Here is an 18,810-nt window from a genome sequence, read left to right on the forward strand (position 1 = left end):
AATTCCCTGCCCTTGGCTGTGGGTCAGTGCCCGGCACCGGCACCGGCAGCACCAGCACCAGCAGCACCAGCAGCACCAGCAGCACCGGCAGCACCAGTACCAGCATCAGCAGCAGCACCAGCAGCACCGGCAGCACCGGCGGCAGCAGCACCAGCAGCACCAGCAGCAGCCCCGCGCCGCCCGCAGCGCTCGCTCCGGCCGGGTCCCGCAGCGGGGGCGGCGCCAGCGCGGGGCGGGACCGGCACAGCCCGGCCGGAGCCGCCGCGGGAGCAGCGAGCCCCGGAGCGCCATGGCCGAGAGATGCGACGTGGTCGTGGTCGGGGGCGGCATCTCAGGTGGGTGCGGGGACGGCGGGAGGGGATGGGGCAGCGCGGCGGGGGATGCGCGACCCCCGCCCGGCCCGAGCGCATCCCCGCCGGCTCGGTAAAACCGGCTGAGCACAACCCCATCGTTCGGTGGCGTATGGTGCAGGCATGTTTTTATTATTATAAACTATTAATAATGTCAATTGTAGTGTTATTTTAATTATTTCTCTCTTATTTTTATTTGATAATTTACTTTATCTTTGGTTTTATTATTATTCTTTTTATTATAATTCATTATTATCCTTATTTATCTTTATTAATTATTTCCATTATTATTTATTTCCATTATTATCTATTTCCATTATTATTATTTCCACTATTATTTATTTATTATATGTATAATATTTATTTTTTATATTGTATTTTATAACAATTAATTGTTATTATCATTTTATCCATTACCGTTTATTTTTACTACTATTGTTCATTTTAATCATTTTTTATTAAAAATTTCAATTTTATTTTATAGATTAACGTTTTATTTTACTGGTTCTTCCACTGTCCACTCCTGGCATCCCCTGAACCTGTGCAATTTTTTCCAGTAGCCCTGGATCTTTAGGGCAAGCGAGGCTGGAAGCACTCAGCATCCTCTGCGCCCAGTCCAGGTGTTGGGTACAGGCCCTCAGTCACATGTGATTAATTTGAATCCTTGGCTGCCTTTTGTTCAGAGCAGGTAGAGGCATAAAGGAAAAATGCCTGAAATCAGCTGGGTGGCTAGGAAGTTTCTAGCTCCCCTTTCAGCACAGGGATGGGTTTGAGAGCATGAGCAGCCTGGCAGAATGGACAGACAGCACTGGGGCCCTGGAGCCTTCTTGCACTTGAGTGACAATCAGCTGTTTCTAACCCAGTCTGGGCTAGAAAACCTCTGTGCCTGCCCACAGTGAATATCTCCCCTGAGCATTTTGTTCTGAGATGCATGTGCCAAACAAATTGTGCACGGGCAGTAGATTTTCTTCCCCTGTGCCTTTGGCATGTCAACAGTTGCATTTTGGCCCCTTAGCATAGGGAGGTGTGGAGTGATAGCTCCTGTCCCATTGGTGATCTCCTCAGAGCATGAGGAGTGCTCCCACATCCACAGGTCCAGCAGAATCTCCTGCCAAACCACAAACAATTACTTGAGATCTGTTACAAAATGTGATTTTGTCCATCTGTTTTTCGTATGGCTTTTGATTTCCACTATTTACTTATGTATAATTCCAGGTGTCTGTTTAACCATCATGTTAAGGTGTGTAGCATATAATTTGAATTATATACAAAATGCAGAGACAAAATCATAGGCATTATTTCCAAAGGACGATTCTCTGATAACAAACTGCTGAATAATGTTTGAGTGTTTCAATATGTTTATACAAACAGCAAAAATTAACCATTGCTTTTCTATGAAGCACAGTGGATTCTGAACATGGTGCTATGGCTAATTTTTAACTTACACCGTGTGTCACAGTGAAACTCAATTACAGTAATTAGCTCCTGGTAAATATCTGTTCATGCCTTGTAAACAAAAACATTTCCAGTGGCATGGTTTTGTACAGCAGTAGTGCTGCATTCCCTCTGTTGAATGACTTGGAGTGAGAGAGTCAGTGTAATAGCTTTTAAACTACCCTTGTTATCCATGGTTACCTTGGGAATATTTTCATGGCAAGCCTGCACAGCCCACTTAGGTTTTTCTGGAAGAGCATCACGACAGAGGAGCAGTGCTAAGCTCTGGTCAATTGTTTGTTTCACTCTTTGCCACCTGTAGACAGCAGCAAGTGGCAGGGGGAACCAGTTTTCTATTTACTTCCCTTTACATTAAATAGCCTCCAAAATGCTCCTGTTTCATGCTGTAGCAACTTTTCTCCTGTCTTCCCACAAAGACAGGAAAAATATACAGGCACAAAAATTGCCATTGACCAAGTACCCCTCTTCAGTCCCTTTCCTTTGCCTTTTGTCTACTGCTCCTGCTCTCCTCTGAGTCCCTCTTGTCTGTACATCCTTGAACTTGCAGCCAGGTGATGGAACTGTGGTTTCAGATCTCCTTACACTGATTAAAACCCCTGCTAACATGGGTAGCTGCTGCTGAGATCTCCGCTCCTGTCCACCAGGGAGTGATGCGTACGATTTTTAGAATGAGGCACCCCTGGGAGGCTGGGGTTGTTGCTGCTCCACAATTTGTGTGTGTTCCTTCAGAAAGACTCTGGATTTGAGCTGCCTGAGGCTCTTCTGACCGAGGCTCTGTGGCTGCTGCCTGTGAAAACAGCAGAAGGCTCTTGTCACATTGGGGTGTGCTCGAGCCACCTGCTCCAGCCCCAGCAAAGCAGGGAATTGCAGAGCAAACAAAGATTTGCTGTGCCAGCAGGAGGATGCACACAAACAAGTGTCACAGAGCTGCCACTTGGCCATCTCCTTTCTCTTTATTTCTGCAGGTAAAGCAAGCTGCCCATTTGCAGGCTCAGACCCTCTTTGGCAGCAGCTCTGCCTGTCTTTTTATCCAGGTGTAATCAGTAGGGTTTAAAATGTAGAGACTGAAATCCTGATCATGAAATAACAGTGCAGAGGCCTTCACAACCCTGGCAGTCTCTGTTCTTTTATCTGAAGATGCCACTTCCTTTGCTGAATAATTTTTAGTGTCCTCCATGGCAGGTTTCATAAAAGGGAAGAATAAAACTAAGGAACAATTTTAATTTTATGTAATGAAAATCTACTAAAAATTAGTCTTCATTTCTTTCGAATCAAAGTGATGGTCTGTGGCTTTTCTGAAGATGTCAGGTAATCTCTATAATACTGATGATAATGGAGACCTTGGAGGAGCAGAAGGATTTACTAAGGGTAGATTCTGTTTTACGGATAAAACTTCAGGAAAAGTTTTTGAAATTATTTTTTGCAAATGGTGCAGATTAAAAAGAAATGTTTTAAAAGAAAATTTCTCGGAGTCTAAAAGCATATATAAAAATGCTTAGCCACACATTGCAGTATGCCTGGTACTAAAGAATATTTAGATCAGAAGCATAACAGACCCTCTTCGAGCTGGAATGTGCATTGTGACCGATTCTTCTCTTTGTTTGGAGTCCTCTCTTTTCCTTTGAAGGGCTCCTGTAGCATGAGGGTCAAAACAACTATGAGAAAACTATAAAGGTACATCATCAAACTTGTTTATCTTCTTCACTGAGACACCAATGACTTCAAATAAAATCTTGAAATTCACTCAGAAATTTTAGTTACAGACTTTCTCCTTTTGTTTTCAAAAGTGTCTTCTTATCCCCGCTTTTGCCTTGGGAACTGCTTTCCTTGTTTTGTTTTCAAGTAAATGATAAGATTTTATCCTAATCTTATGCCAGTCCTACTTAAGAAAATGCTTCTCTTAAATCTCTAGTGCACAGATTTTACAATCAAAGTGAGGTCAATCGAATTTTTTTCCTTAAAGGTGAAGTCTTTTGTTAATTATAGTGTTATTTGAAGTATGCTTGGTGTTTTGCTGTTCACAAGCAGCCTGCCATGTTCCTGCAAGATTAGAGCCAAAACACACTGTAAGATAAAGTAATTCTATTGTTGAGTTTTAAAAATATTTCCATACCTATTCTTATTCATTATATTGATGCCACTGTGCTCTCTACTCTTCTTAAGCCTCACTTTTAATTTATGTGACAGTTTAATGTGCTGTATAATTACAGTAGCTCTCACTGCATCTGTGAACCACTGTCAAGTTACTTTAAAAATAAAAACGAAACCAAAACATCCGAAAACAGACCAGGTGTTTTGAGGGCTATTATCTGATGGTATTCTATCTGTTTAAAAATAGACTGATGCAGTGGGAAAAATTGTTTTTTAAAACAAATCTGGGACAAGTTGTAAGAAAACTATAGATGAAAAAAATATGTAATATTCAGTAGATACTTGTTTCCTTTTGCCCTCTGGTAGTAAATTACAATGTCTCGATGCTCCTCCTCTGAAAAGATGGTTCACCAAACAAGACAATGTTTTTGGAGAACATTACTAGTCTGGGAGGCCTATGCTAGATGTGCATTTGGACAAGAAAAAAGCCCCCCAGAACCAAACTGGGGGCATGGATGAAATAGCTGCTCATGAGGAACCAGATTGGACTGGTCAGTGGGAGGACTCTGACCCTCTCTAGGGAATGCCACCCTCTCTGGCACAGGGAATCCAGGACATTTTCCTGTCAGTTGGCATGATGAAGCTCTTGGTTCACATTTTCAGTCGCCTGTCTCTGTATCTGACAGCAGGAATTTATTCCTTTTGTACTCAGCCACTCTCATGGTAAAGCAGTATGAGCCAGTTAGCTGGAATCTGCATTTGACTTCTAGACATTTCACAGAAAAAAACTTGGCAATGCACAGTAAACAGGACAGAAAGCAGATGCATAATGTTGTGAAATGGTTTGGTAGCCTAGGCAGCAGGGACAGCTCTTGTAATTCACTGTCTGAGACCTCCTAATTGGTCTGAGAGTTGATTTGATAAGAAGCTTTCCAGTCTACCTGCAGGAGCCATCTCATCTCACAAGGCTCAGGGTGATGCTTCATTAAGGAAAGGTTTTCCATTAGCTTATTTAACCATTATGAAAGGGTTTTGTTAGGAAAAGTTCATTCAGTCTGCCCAGCAAAATGTGAAAACTACCATGGAAGGGGGAAAAAGGTAAACTGGGATAACAAAACTTTGGGAAAGGAATTGCTGTTGTATATATTATGGGAAGTATGTTAAGCTGTTAAAGGAAATAACTGGTAGGGAACCAAAGTTTCTGTGCAGCAGTGGGTGTTAAAGTTACAAACTGGAGAGTCCACAGGATTTTCTTATCTGTGCTGCTGAATTGCATTTTTTTTTTCTTTGACTAATGATTTTCAGGAGAGCCTGGAAGCTCTTTGTAAGCAAGTTCTGTGCATTGTTTGCTCAGACAACCACCTGCAGGGATACTTTTAGTTGGTGAGATTTGTCAGAGATTGGTCTAGCACTTGACTAGAACCTAATGACCCTAGAGGTGGTGAGTGGTGTTTGTCTGCACTAGGGAGTTGGTTCAGATCAAGTGTGTGATGTTCTGCACTATTTTTGCAGATAGACATTTCCAACTGGTTGTCTTGGAAAACTTAGTTTCCCTGATCAAAGACAGTGACATGGAAAGAGTGAATACTTCAGTTTTGTGGTCTTCTTCCTTCCATGAAGACACAGTTAAAAATTATTTACTTGGTCATCTTTGGACCAGAGATGTGCAGCTGCATCCTCTATATCTATCCTCTCTGCTTTCTCCTTGCATACTTCTTTCTTTCTTTCATTTTCCTGTAGCATCAAGATGTTCCCAAAAGATCGCATTCTGCACGCTAATGAATCATGATTTGCTCACTTTACTCCTTGGCACCATCAAGTTCAGGAGTTATTTTAGAGAAACACAATTCATTGTGCTTCCCCTGCTGTAAGGAGTGAACAGTGTCAGTCTCCAGCAAGCAGCATCGTGTCAGACCCCACAGTGACACAGGTCTGGGTTAAACACTGGTGCCTCTGGTCCCAGTGGCTGGGAGGAGCAGCCCTCTGCTCTGGCTCCATCCTGGAGTGTTCAGGCTGTCTGGGATGATCTCAGGAATGTGTTGACAAGGATGCTGGGGACTACTGGAGGTCCTCTTACTGCTGTGTATATATGTAGTCTTATCCAAAGCTGGAGAGATGTGCCAAAAAGCTGTGTATTCATGTTTGCACTGCCTAAGGAGGCAGTCTGAGCAGTGTGGGCTTACACAGCTCTGACAGTCTCAGAGGTAAACTTCCAGTGCTGCTTGTATTATTATAAACCAGCTGAGAGTTTGCTCTATATTTACATATCTTACACAGCAGCTAATGTCAATGAATTAGGCCTTATGCTTAATTTAATCAATTGAGAAGGATTTTCTTCTTCAGAAGTTATTATTATGTATGCAAACAATCTGGGGGATTTTGGCACATTTCCCACTGCCACGGTTTCCTTCTCCATAACACAACTGAAAACTGTAATTAAATAGTTATGTTATTTCATGATAAAAATCCATGTTGTCTCTTTGCCCCTTCCCAAAAGAGGAGTTGTTTGCCTTTATGTTCTGTCTCTGTTCTGTAGCAGTTATTTCACTGATATAGCACTGAAGTTTATCATGCTTATAAAAGTTTACTGAGCAGGGTCCTATATCATTGAAGACCTTTCTTTGGATTCCCTCTGCTGACAGTGTGTCTTACAAACCACTCAGGGATGATTCTAAAATCAGTCATTGGAGTGATTGTAGTCATAGAACAGTTTGGGCTCGAAGGAACCTCTAAAGACTATTCTTCCAATGACCATTTTTCCAAGGTCTTCTTCTATTCCAACTGCCCTGCCATGAGTAGGGACATCTTCAGCTAGATCAGGTTGCTCAGAGCCCTGGCCAGCCTGGTCTTGAATGTTTCCACCACCTCTCCTGTCCAACCTCTTCCAGCTTTTCACCATCCTCATTGTAAGAAATTACTTTCTTTACATCCAATCTGAATCTACTCTCTTTTAGTCTAAAGATCATTATCCCTTGTCCTATTGTGACAGGCCCTACTAAGAATTTCATCCTCATCTTTCTGGTAAACCTCCTTAGGCACTGGGAGCTGTTATATGGTCTTCCCAGAGCTCTCTCTTCTCCAAACCAAGTTGTCTCAGCTTTCCACATAGGAAAAAGTGTTCCATCCCTTGGATCATCTTCGTGGGCCTCCTCTGGACCTGCTGTAAGAGGTCCTTGTCTTTTTTGTGGTGAGGACTCCAGGGCTTCAGCCAGCCTTTGGTTTCTTGAGGAAATTCCATTCATCTCATTAAAGTTTCAATCATTTAATTTTTATATAGCCATTTTTTGAACTTAATCTGATTTTCCTTCTGGGCAGATAGCCTATTTCATCCTTGTGAACTTATGTCAGATGTTATTATCATTGCTGCCTGGAAGGATGGTCAAAATGTGGTCATTCATCTAAACCACTGTTTTGTTTTGTTTTTTTTTTCTCTTGTGGTCTGATTCATGTCTAAAGTTTATAATTTTGTAATACTGCATTATTCTTGTTGAACATGTTTTTTTGCTGTTTTCAGTGGTCAGTGAGGCTGCACTTCAGGCCATTGGTATTTAAACCATGAATGACTAGCATTCTTCTAAGTAACCTACCCTTGCTCTGGTGTTTTGCACAACTTTCTTTGTCCTGTCAGTTTTCTGTTCAAACAGCTTGCTTTAAAGAAAAACCACTATAAAGTCACTCAGAAAACTGTATTTTCTCCACAAACCATTATTTGGTTTGGGGTGGAAGGGAAGAGAAAGAAGAATGGTCATCAGGGTCTCATTTGGGGAGACTCTGAGTTCTGGATAAGTCAGTAATAAAAGGGGTGCTGAAAAGGGCCTGTCAAGCCAGAGGAGTTGCCTTGACCTAGTCTAGAAACAGTGACAATATTATTTGTGGGAAGAGAAGGCTTCTGTCCCTATGCCACCCACATCCCCACAGGACTCAGCTGTGTAAGTTTTGTGGGCTCTTAATAACATCAGGACCACCAGCAGTGGATGGAGAGCAAGGAACTGCCCAAGGAAATGATGGGCATGGGGATTTTGTAGGGGGTCTGTGTGTGTTTGTGTAGCAGAAAGGAGAGCAAGGGATAGGATGGGGGAAAGCAAAGTGAAAACCATCCCTGGAAGAATGGGTGGTCTAGTCTAGAAGGTCTGAGACCTTGTGGGTTACTTCTAGTAGCTGGCACATCTGGCAAAATAAATCACAGATTGACTTTTACCACGGAAGAGTCTGGCTGTGGCTCATTAGAGGCTTGGGCATCATGCAAAGATGAAATTATGGTGGTGACCTGGCTTCTATTGGCACTTCATTTTTCAGGTGTTTATAAAGTTCCCTGAAGTTTTGATTGATTTTAAAGCTGCTCATCTTACAGATACTACTTTATACTGTTCAACTTTTTCATGCTTTTCAGTTTCACCCAGCTGGAAGTGAGGAGGGTGGGGGGAAAGATGCCCCTGTAGCCTCCTGCCTCCCAGGCAGCTTCTCTTTATCTTGAGGTCATAATTCATATATAAAACATTAAATTGAGTCTGTTCAGTTGACTGCACACAGCAACAGCTGATCAAACAGCAGGTTCATGCTGTGCACCATGATTACCTGGATTACTAGGATAGCTTGAGTATAAACTGGGCTCATTTTTGCTTGAGTGATAAATTTGTGTTTGAATGTATTAAATATTGGAGCAAGACACCTCTTTTGTTCCAATCTGAATTAATTTTTTATGACGTAGCTTGGCTAGAGGCTGAATCAGTGAGTTATGCTAAATAATGAGCACAAATGAGGAAAGGAATGTGTGTAAATGCATTTTTTTTCCACTTTATATAATTATCTTTTTTTTTTTTTATGTTTCCTTCACCATTTTTGCCCCTACACATTCTATCAGAATGGTACAATTCTAGTAGTAGCATTTTTTCTTTCACAGCAGTGATGTTTTTATGAACTGTTTGGCTCAAACCTGCCTGCACTTAGAGATGGATGGATGGATGGATGGATGGATGGATGGATGGATGGAAGTCACAAGTCATCTTATTTAGTGGCTCTCTTTTGGGCTTCTCTAGATGAACTGTACACTCTCAGCCTTTGGTATCTCAGCTGGAGAGTGGTTTGGGCTTTCAGCTGGGTTCATCTTGATTTTTTGGTTGTTCAAATAAATAAAATGTTCACAAATCCTTGTAGGCTTACAATTTAGTATGTGTGGGCACACCTACTTGTATTTGTGGGCTGTGATAATGACAGGAATTTCCAAAGAGTCTCTGGGGCGTGGCTGTTTGGAAGTGACACTGAGAGGTGCTCAATATAAATCTGAAATTATTATGTCCTACTGGTGTGAAAATCGTTAGCTGAAGATCAATTAAAATGTGAAACAAAAGGGGCAGCCATGGAATGAGGGCATGATGAGTCTGCTGGGCTTTGCTGTCGCCCAGCCTGGCCTAGGTGAACACCTGTGAGTCATTAGATACTGAGAAATCTGGGAAATTACATGTTAATCTTTAATGTCAAGATATGAGAATGATAGTCTGCTTATTTTTTAAGTTCACTTCTTCCAGTTGATTTTGGTTTTTTTTGAGCATTTACTTTTCTCAGAGGACTAAAAAAAAGAAGTCTCTGCTTGAGAACAAGCAAGACTTGGCAAAACAGATAAGCATTTCTCTTCTGAGGCAACTGTTGCATAATTTTACAAAATTTTCCAGATGCAGCTTAGCTTTTTTTTCCCACATTGCCACGTATGGAAGGCAAAACTATTCTTCAGGGTAAATCTGACTGGCATTTTATTTGCTTGTAGATCTCTTCATAATAGTAATGCCTGAAAGGATGCCTTTAGGAAACTGCCTGTATAGACCCTCAGCCAGTTCACTGTGCTCAGCTTTATTTGATCCAGTGCTGTGATCTGTTTGCTGTAGTACTTTCAGTTCTTTCTGTCCTTTTTCCCCCCTCTGTTGTGTCTGTTGTGTTTTGAGGCAGCTCAGATTGTAAACTAGCAGAAAGGGATGACCTAAGCTAAAGGAGGCCCTGGGACTAAGGTGTGGGATAATATCTGAGTATAAATAATAATTATATTATTAATATTAGCTTTTTCAATATATCCTGGGGCCATAACAAGGGACATGCAGAATGTGTTTGGGTTTGGTTTTTTTACCTGATTGAAGCCTAGAAGAAGACTTTTGACATGCTTTTAAAGTGTGTGAGGTGGCCCTGGCTGTTCATGACAAGTCCATTAAATGAAGAGAACACAGTAAATGGTTGATACTAGAAATATTCAACCTTTGAAAATCTGGAGTTCCCAGTTCTGTCAGTATGAAGTTTCACTTCAGATGTAAAAGTGAAGAGGAAACGAGGGAAGCCTTGGGGAGAACAGCTGTGCCTTCAGTGCTCAAGCCTGGGTACCACTGAACCAAGGGTGTTGGGTTTCTACCCAAATGTCACAAATTGTCTTCATCCTATGCTTGGCAGGGCTTGAGATCAACACCCCACAACTTTGGTTATCTCACTCTTATCTGCCCACTTCTGTATCACCCAACCAGCTGCAATGCTTGGGACGAGCACAGGCTGAATGTTTGCAATTCTGGTTAAAAAACTTAATAAATGCTGCTCCCTGCCCTGTGGATGGATCATCCAGGAGCTCTTGCAGGGAGAAGAGATCACAGAAAGCTGGGACTAGAGTTCATGCTCCCATGATGTCCCATTAACTCATGGGGATGCTCATATTGACCTCGGTGACAAAATTACAGAATTAGAGCTCAGACAGAAAAACTCATTGCCTTGGCTAGACAATGAAATGCCAACAGAAATAAATTATATTTGCTCATAGAGTGCTGAATCTTAGCCAGAAATGTTAGGTCTTTTGGACAAATATTTTAAGTAAATGTACATTTTAAGCAGATAGGTTGATAATGTCTCTTTCTGCTCCTTGGGGTTTCTGAAACTGTAATTTTGTTTTTTTCCTAAGCTGTGTAATGTTCTAGGTGAGTGATATTCATTTTAATGGCATTAATTGCAGCATGGTGATACAGTTTAGGAAATCAGAGTGTCTCCCCTCATGGCCAAAATACTTGGGTCAAAAAAGAGTTGCTTTGCTCATTTTCACTGTACTGTTTAGACATGAAGGTGAGGCATGACCAAGTGACAACTTACATTGGCCCAGCTCTACCATGGTTTTGTTTCTGAACTATAATTTTTGAATTTTCTGTGGTAAGACTGAGTCAGATATCTAAATTACTATCGTTAAGATGGCCCAAATTAGAGAAGTTAAAAGGTTGCCTTCACACTGAAGGCACAGTATTCTTCACAAGAGCAAAATTCTTTGACCTTTCCATAAAGTGAGGAACCTTACAAAACAATCCTGTACCACCTTAACTCACCCCGACCCTGGGTTTTGCTTTTTTGTTGCAGTTGTTGGTTTTGCTTTATTTACAATCCATATCTATAATGCCTTGCAGGCATTATTGTCTCAAGCCATTATTTCAATTAAAACATTTTAGCTGGCTGATGATGAGTGACAGAGCTAAAGGTGACCAGTGCCAGGTTCAATCTCTCAGTGGTGGAGCAGTAATCAGATTGTGTTCATTAGGGCACAGACAAGACCAAGGCTATTAAATTGCAGTTTCTAGCACAGCAATGCAATGAAGAGGCTGTGGAGCACCAAGGAGAAATCCCACTGCTGCAAAATGCCTGCTTGGCTGTGGGTGAGGTCTTCTCCCTGCTCCTGCCCTCCGTCCCTCCATGGTCACAGTGACATGGAAGCTGTCACCAATGCTGGTGGCACTGAATTACAGGAGGTTGTGGGGACATTTCATAGGAGGAGGTCAGAGAGCCCTGAGTATAAACCAGGACGGGTTTTGTTTGAATTTTTGAGTAATTAGGTCTAAGCAACAGCAAACTGGATTCTTCCGCTAACTGATCTAAATTTTACATGCTTGAAACTTAATTCCTGATTGATGGAGTGTTTTTTCTCTTTCCCCCACAATTTACCTCACCTGCTTGGGGCATATTCCTCTCAGTTTCTTCTTAAGGACCTCATTCACTGCTGCTGTGTTGACCACTAATGGTGGTGCTCTCCCCAAATGTCCTTCTGCAACATTAAGAGATGGATTTTGTTTCTTTGGTGCAGCAGTGCAGCAGTTTTGGCCAAATTAATTTATTTGCTGTATGTATTTTGCAAGTATTCCTGAGAATCAAAAGTGGTAGGCCAGGGATACTGTACAAAGACATTTAATAGTGAGGAAAGTTGTATTTCCCATGTGATCCCGCAGCAATAGCAGCTTCTATAGCTTTTTGTAGGTTTTGACAGAGTTCCTGGTTTTTTCCTAACATTTTAGATACTTCAGGTAGGGATTTTTTAATTTGTTTATTTGGGCTTGGGTTTTTTTGTTTAGTTTTTTTCTTTGATCCTCATTACTCAAATTAAGAAAAGAAGTGACCTCTCTGGTCAAAATGAGATTTATACTGAAGACCATGAAGAAGAATGTGAAGATTACTAAGTAATTACTAAGTAATTACTAAGTAACAGCTTCAATGTGTTTAATATTCATGATCATCTATGAATAATTGAATAATTCTGTTAAAAATACTTGAGTTCACCTAGCTTAGACCCTGAACTGAAGTCTTGACTGTATATAATTAGTTGTGATACATTTCCTTTTTTTTGCTGTCAGTCTTGTGAAACATTTCTGCATCCCACAATTTCTCCATTAACCCCAGGCCAGAGGACTGTGCTTGTTCTGCAGGCTCTTAACCCATTTCCAAGGTGCATTTTTGGGCACATCCTGATGCTGAGCCTGGTGCAATGTTTGTTCACCAAGGCTGCTCTGCCCTCTGGCTCTGTGCAAAGCAGCCTCTGCTACCTGACATCTCTGCAGGCTCAGTCATTTAGATGTGGCTGAACAGGTTGACAACCAGAAAAAAAAAAAATCCTCTGCAAACATATCTTTTGTGTCAAAATAAATACAGGGAGAAAAATGTTGGCAAATTCCATGAATTGGAGGAAGCTCTGCATTAAGAGCTTCAAGTTAATACAGCACAAGTACAATGGCAGCATTTCTTCCTGCTCAATGTTCAATTTTAGTCAAAGAAGGGAGTTTTTATGGTTATAAGGTGAGCAATTTTTTTTTTGTGCCAGCCATTTTAGAAGCTATTAATTGAATGCCTGTGGCTTAGAACTTTCTTTGCTCCCTCCCTGAATTAAAATTTAGAATTCGTAGATGATTTTTATAATTATATAAGAGAAGCAATTTTTTTTTTTCCTAGAAAGGAGATAATAATTATGGAGGAACATGATAAAGTAGTGAGTAATACAGAGAAAGTACAGCAGGAATGCCTTCAGAAATTTACAGCTTTTCAGAGATGCAACTTCCAGTGATGTCCTTTTGTCATGTTATGACCCTGGCACAATGTGAGTCCCCCCCACGAAAATACATTCTCCCTGGTGTCTGCTGTGAGATGTGATCAGGAATAGAGCAAAGCAGGCTCCAACTTAGGAATAAAGGGGAAAAAAACCTTTATTAACCTACAACTGTATGTAAAAAGAAACACACAGAACTCAGAATGAAAGCCTTCCAAAAACATTCCTCCTCCCCCCCACCAAATTCCCAATACATCGCAATAAGACAAGACCTTGGATTCTCAATTCAGTTACCACCCCTCAGATCACTAACTCTCAGTCCATCACCACCCTTCAGACAATCAACTCTCAGCTCATCAAGGAGAGAGGAGTCCCTCTTGCACCATGGGCTTCCCCAGGAAACACAGTTGGAACCTCTTGTGTTTCCCTGTCACACGTGGCACCTCCCGGAAATCATCTGCCAGCGTGACCTCTTCTTTCCATGCCCAGTGCTCTCACCACTGCGCATGGACCAGAGCTGCCTCTAGGGTTTTCCTTTTCAAGGATGCTTTGCCTAGTTCCAAAAAAGCACAGTCTCTCACTTTCGGGACACCTGTCCCCCCCAAATTCACCCCCTGGGGCCGAGGGGTCTCAAGAACAGAGATCCTCTTCTTCACTCAAGAAAGAGGGTACCACCACCACCCTCCTCACCCGTTGTCTCTGTTCATGCGCGCCTTCCATCACATCACTGCACTCTCTTGGCTCTGAGTCACTGCCTCCCCCTAAATGCAGTCTCTGTGTCACAGGAAGAGTGGTTCTGTCCATGGCTATACCAGAAAAGTCCAACCAAAGGCCACTCCATCACCTCCTCCCACCTAGGATTCTTCTCAGCTTCTCTCAGACATCTTTCACTTGCACGGACTTTCATCATGCTTGCCCATTTCCTGCTATTCCATCTCTAGCTCTCTCCTCATTCAGCTCCAGGAGGATCAGCATTTGTAAGGTTCCCATCATCCAAAAAAGGGTTAAAAGTCTCAGGCTCTGCCTGTGCAGAGCTCCCACGGCTGCCCTGCCGGACACCTTCTCCCTGCACGCCCCTTCTCCTTCTCGGCTGGCTGTGCTAGCAAATCTCAAGGTGGCACAGGCACAGACCCCAGCTATTGCTGTCTCTCTCTCCCTCTGGGGAGGGCTGCCCGATGGCTCTCAGGGTTCCTCCACCCTTCCATCCTGCAGGGGCCATCACCTCCCTTCTCTGTCCAGGCCCCCAGCCTACCTCACCCAGAACTGGGCAGGGTTAGGGTCCGGGCTCTTTCAGGGACGGAACCCAAGAGAGCTTCCCCCTGAGAGTTCTCTGCTTTCAACCCCCTGTGTTCTCAGAGGCGTATCCATTGTAAATCAAAGACGACTCTGATGAAGGGGAGAGAGCATGATGCATCTGACTGCATCATCAGAAGGCTGATGAATTACTTTATTACACTATACTATGTACATTTCACCTAAACTGAGTCTGCCCTGCACTCACTCTTGCTCACAGCTGCACAGAGGTGCGCTCATCCCTGATCCTCTCGGGACTGTCCCGTGACAGCCCCACACACACACTCACACACTCATTGGCCCTGACAGGCCCAGGGAACAAAACATCCTCACTGTGGGTGGACAATCTCCAAATTGCATTCTGCTTTAGCACAACACAGGCACAGCAAGCCAGATAAGAATTGTGTTTTCCTCCTTCTCTGCTCATGTCACAGCTTCTCGCTGTTCAGAGGGCATGTGAATGCCACACGTATCCATGTCCTCAGTGGCCACACCAGGTGCCAATATTCAAATCTGAGCACCTATTGGTCTGACCACAGCATCCCAACAAACTCACTTCCTCTCAAACCAGGACACCTTTCTAGTGGTTTTTTGTTTTTTTCTGAAATGCTAAGATTAAAGGTTGTTTCAGTAAAATTGCTGATTCCAGGCAGAATAGAATGGTGTTAATAAATTTCAGGGTTTTTAGAAAATATACTTTAAAATACTCTTATCTAATCAAATATATTTGATCATTAGGCTACATTGTAGGGCACATGGGGGTCAGATGAAAAATGAGACTCTTCTCACATTTGTCAACTCAAATATAAATATGATAAATATAACATTTATATTATATATAATGCAAGTATATGTAATCCAAATAAACACACACACACACACACACACATATATATCTATCAATATGAATAAACATATATAATAAAGATTGGACTCTGATCCTGGACATACTTCCAAGCTTAATGATTGTATGATTCTATGAAATAGCAGTTTGGATTTTGCCCTAGCATAAATATTTAAAATTTTCTGTTTAAAAATGAATTAAAAATCTGAATTAGTCATTCAGGATAAAAAACCTGTTGATGTTAGGAAGTGAGGTTGTAATGAAGCTGTTCAGTGAAATGGTGCAATTTATTAGTAGGTAAAGAGACATCAAACAAGAAAGAAAGTAGTTGGAACTGAAGATGAAACAATTACTGTGATGATTACATTTGAGTCCAATCTGTGTGAATGCGGAGTGCTGCACGATGGGGAAAGATATGATTTTTGTGACTTGAACTTGTGTTATAAGATTCTGGGGGAGGCAATCTCCCACCAGCATCTCTGGGCGGCTGCCTTGGGTACCAGGTTGCCATGGCGACAGATGGAGGCTTGCCCGGTTAAGCATCCTCTAAACACGGTGGTATTTTCAATCTGGGGTTTCAAATAATCATCTTTGCCTCTTTGTTGTTTGCATTAATTACCTGCCTGTTGGTTCTTTGAGCAGAACTGCAGGTGAGGCTGCTTAACTGTTTGATTTCTGCTTTATCTCTCTATTTATTTATATATGGCTCTCTCTGGCCCCTGGGAGAAAGCTGACCTGTGCTGGAAACCCAATTTCTGTCTCTTGTGTAGTGGTGGCAAAAGTGGCTGAGCCCTCTTATTGCAATTCAGATCTGATTCTACTGAGATGCTCCTGGGAGCAGGGAAAGCTGCCTCTGGGTGACAGAACACTGTGCACAGGAGCAATAATGGCATCAGTCACAGTTTTGGATGGTTTTTGCATTTCAATGCAGCTCTTTGCCTTGCTTGTGAGGAATGGGGGCAATCTCAAAGATCTGCCTTTTGTTAGTGATGTGTTAGAGCGGCAGGTAAGCCAGAGGCAGAGCTGGAATGTGAAACATGTGAAGGGTTAAACTTCTCAAGAGGAGACCTTATATCATGTGTGACTGATTTTTCCAGGCTTTGCTTCACAGGTATTGTGTGTGCTCTGTTTGCAGCAGTCAAGGCACAGAGAGACCACTCTGACTCTTGCCCAGAAAAGAGGCTGTGGTTTGTGGGGTTTTCTGCAGCAAACCTCAACCTTGTGCCCCAATATTCACATTTTAGTGTTCATTTCCATGTTAATATGCTTTTGTTGTTGTTCCTGGTGCCTTCCCTGCTCTTGCACCACTTTGGCTCAGAGCTCTCCCTCCCAGACATCCACTCCCCTCACTGTTATTGCAGTGACAGTCCAAGAGCCCATTTGGGGCCCTGGGTCCAGGTCCAGGAACAGGTATGGAGTGATGTGGCAGTACTGTGATTCCCAATGTGTGAAGTGCCAAAACCAGCAACATTCCCACCTGACACTTGCACTGTGATGTGGTATCTGGCACCAGCAGCCTTGAGTTATCCTGTTCTGTGTGTGCTGAGAGACCAGCTCTGGTCCTTTGCTGTGCCCTCTGACCCTCCTGAGCCTCTGCCTTTGCTTCTTCCATCTTTTTCCTGGTATGTGTTTGGGATGATTTCTGCAGCAAACCTGGGACCAGCACAGAGCTGTGAGGTGGCTGAGAGGAAGGGGGGACCACCAGCCCTTGAACTGATCAGGTGATGCTTAGTTTGGGAACCCTGCAGACTACATCTTCCAAGCCCCAAGGACACATCCCTCCCCTTGCTGAGATCTGATCTGCTGGAGGATGGGCAGTGAGATATTAATGAGTCTTATCCTTCCTTCAACACTGTCTGGTTTTTGGTTTTGCTTCAGGAAAGAGGAAATTCCTGTCCATCTTTAACAGGTCCATGTGTGAATATGACAGGGGGTGGGGGAAAGGTGGCACATGCCCCAAAATGGGGAGTAAATACCAGGTAGGTCAATCAGGTGGATGAAGGGTGCAGGAGGAGATGAGGAGATGCTACCTGGGCTGCCAGTCAGCTGCAGTTCAGTGGAATCCAGAGAGTTATCCTTTTACAAACTTCTCTGTTGGTTCAGCTCCTGGGAATAAACTGCTTTTGTTCCCAGCTGCACTGCAATGTTTATTCATTAGATTTTAATAAAGAAAGTCAAATCTCATATCCCTGAATCAGTGTTGGTAACTGAATGCTATTAATTGATTACTCAATACCTGTTAGCATGAAAAGCCAGCAGAGACCTTCAGTGACAACAGCCTTCAGTTTATGCATTCATTCTGTAAATTATTAATAACTACTATTGATCCTCCCTCAACTGATGAAATGTTTGTCTTTTTTGAGAAATAAACTCTTTTTTTCTTTGACAGATAAGCCAGATTTATTTAGGAGATTCGTTGCTTATTTTTTCTCCAGGAGCCAATCTCTCTTTGCAAGTTGTTTGAAGGAGTTGTCCGTGTTTACATACCATGGCTGTTTCTGTATTTTGTTCTTCCTTGGTATCTTCAAATATTTTTGAGTGTAGTCAAGGCCACTGATCCAGCCAGATGTTTTTGCAATATAATTTCCTCAGTAGGAAGTATGGAAAGACCTTTATCAGTTTCATTACTGGTTTTCTCACAAAACACTTATGTGAAAGCCCAAGATAAATAAGCCCATGAAACGAGGAAAAAAAAAAGGCAGGAGGGTATGATGTTTTAAGGGACACATCTGCAGCTGTTCTTCAGAAAATGTCAAATTCTTTATGTGCATAGGTCTCTACACTATTGTAACTTTTTTTCCTCTCTTTTCAATTTTTTTTTTTAATGGGGTAAGAAAGAGCTTAATTGCAGCACATTGCAGCAGTTTCACTGCAGGGCTGGGAACTGGACTGGGTTCTCCTACCCCAAGTCCAGGAGCTGGTGACCAAAATGTTCTGTAGCCTCTCCCCAGGACTGCTATATTTTCTTCATTTTCATTTCATTCAGTCCTGCCATGTTAGCTTGGGCCATCTGTTTTTGCTGTCAGTTCTTTTTGCCATTTCTTCCACTGCTGCTTTCTGCTTGGAACAATCTGTTTGGATGACAACTCAAAAACTGCATGTACTAGGACACACAGAGGGAGCTGATTGCATTCTCATGGTAACAAGGCAGGGATCCAGAAAGGATAGATAAATTATGATGTCTGAGTGTGGCTTCCAGCCTGGCCTCTTGCTGAACTTTATTCAACACATCCTGTTGGTTCAAAAGGATGATACAACCTGCTAGAATATAACTCTTTTCCTACTAGAAATTCACATGGGGCCAAAGTAAGCACCTCAGTTTATTTAAATCTCAGTTTGTGTGCTGAAGTAAAAGGCAGAGATGTTCTTGGGAAGTTGAGAGGTTGGGCTGGATTCCCTCCATGTGCACCCTTTCCAGTTCTCTTCATTCCCACAGCAGCTTGACACACTTGCTGCAGGGC

The 18,810-nt window shown here is 42.5% G+C and overlaps 1 protein-coding gene across 1 annotated transcript in view; it reads left to right on the forward strand.

Moving 5' to 3' along the window:
* The first annotated feature begins 244 nt into the window (after positions 1 to 244).
* Positions 245 to 18,810, forward strand: part of MAOB (monoamine oxidase B) — a 52,604-nt gene continuing 34,038 nt past the window's right edge. Inside the window, exon 1 of the mRNA XM_084226435.1 lies at positions 245 to 335. Coding sequence (XP_084082561.1) covers positions 290 to 335 — 46 coding nt within the window. The 5' untranslated portion in view covers positions 245 to 289. The remainder of the gene's footprint in view (positions 336 to 18,810) is intronic.

Source organism: Fringilla coelebs (assembly GCF_963513975.1).
Source record: "Fringilla coelebs genome assembly, chromosome: 2".
NCBI classification, from domain to species: Eukaryota; Metazoa; Chordata; class Aves; order Passeriformes; family Fringillidae; genus Fringilla; species Fringilla coelebs.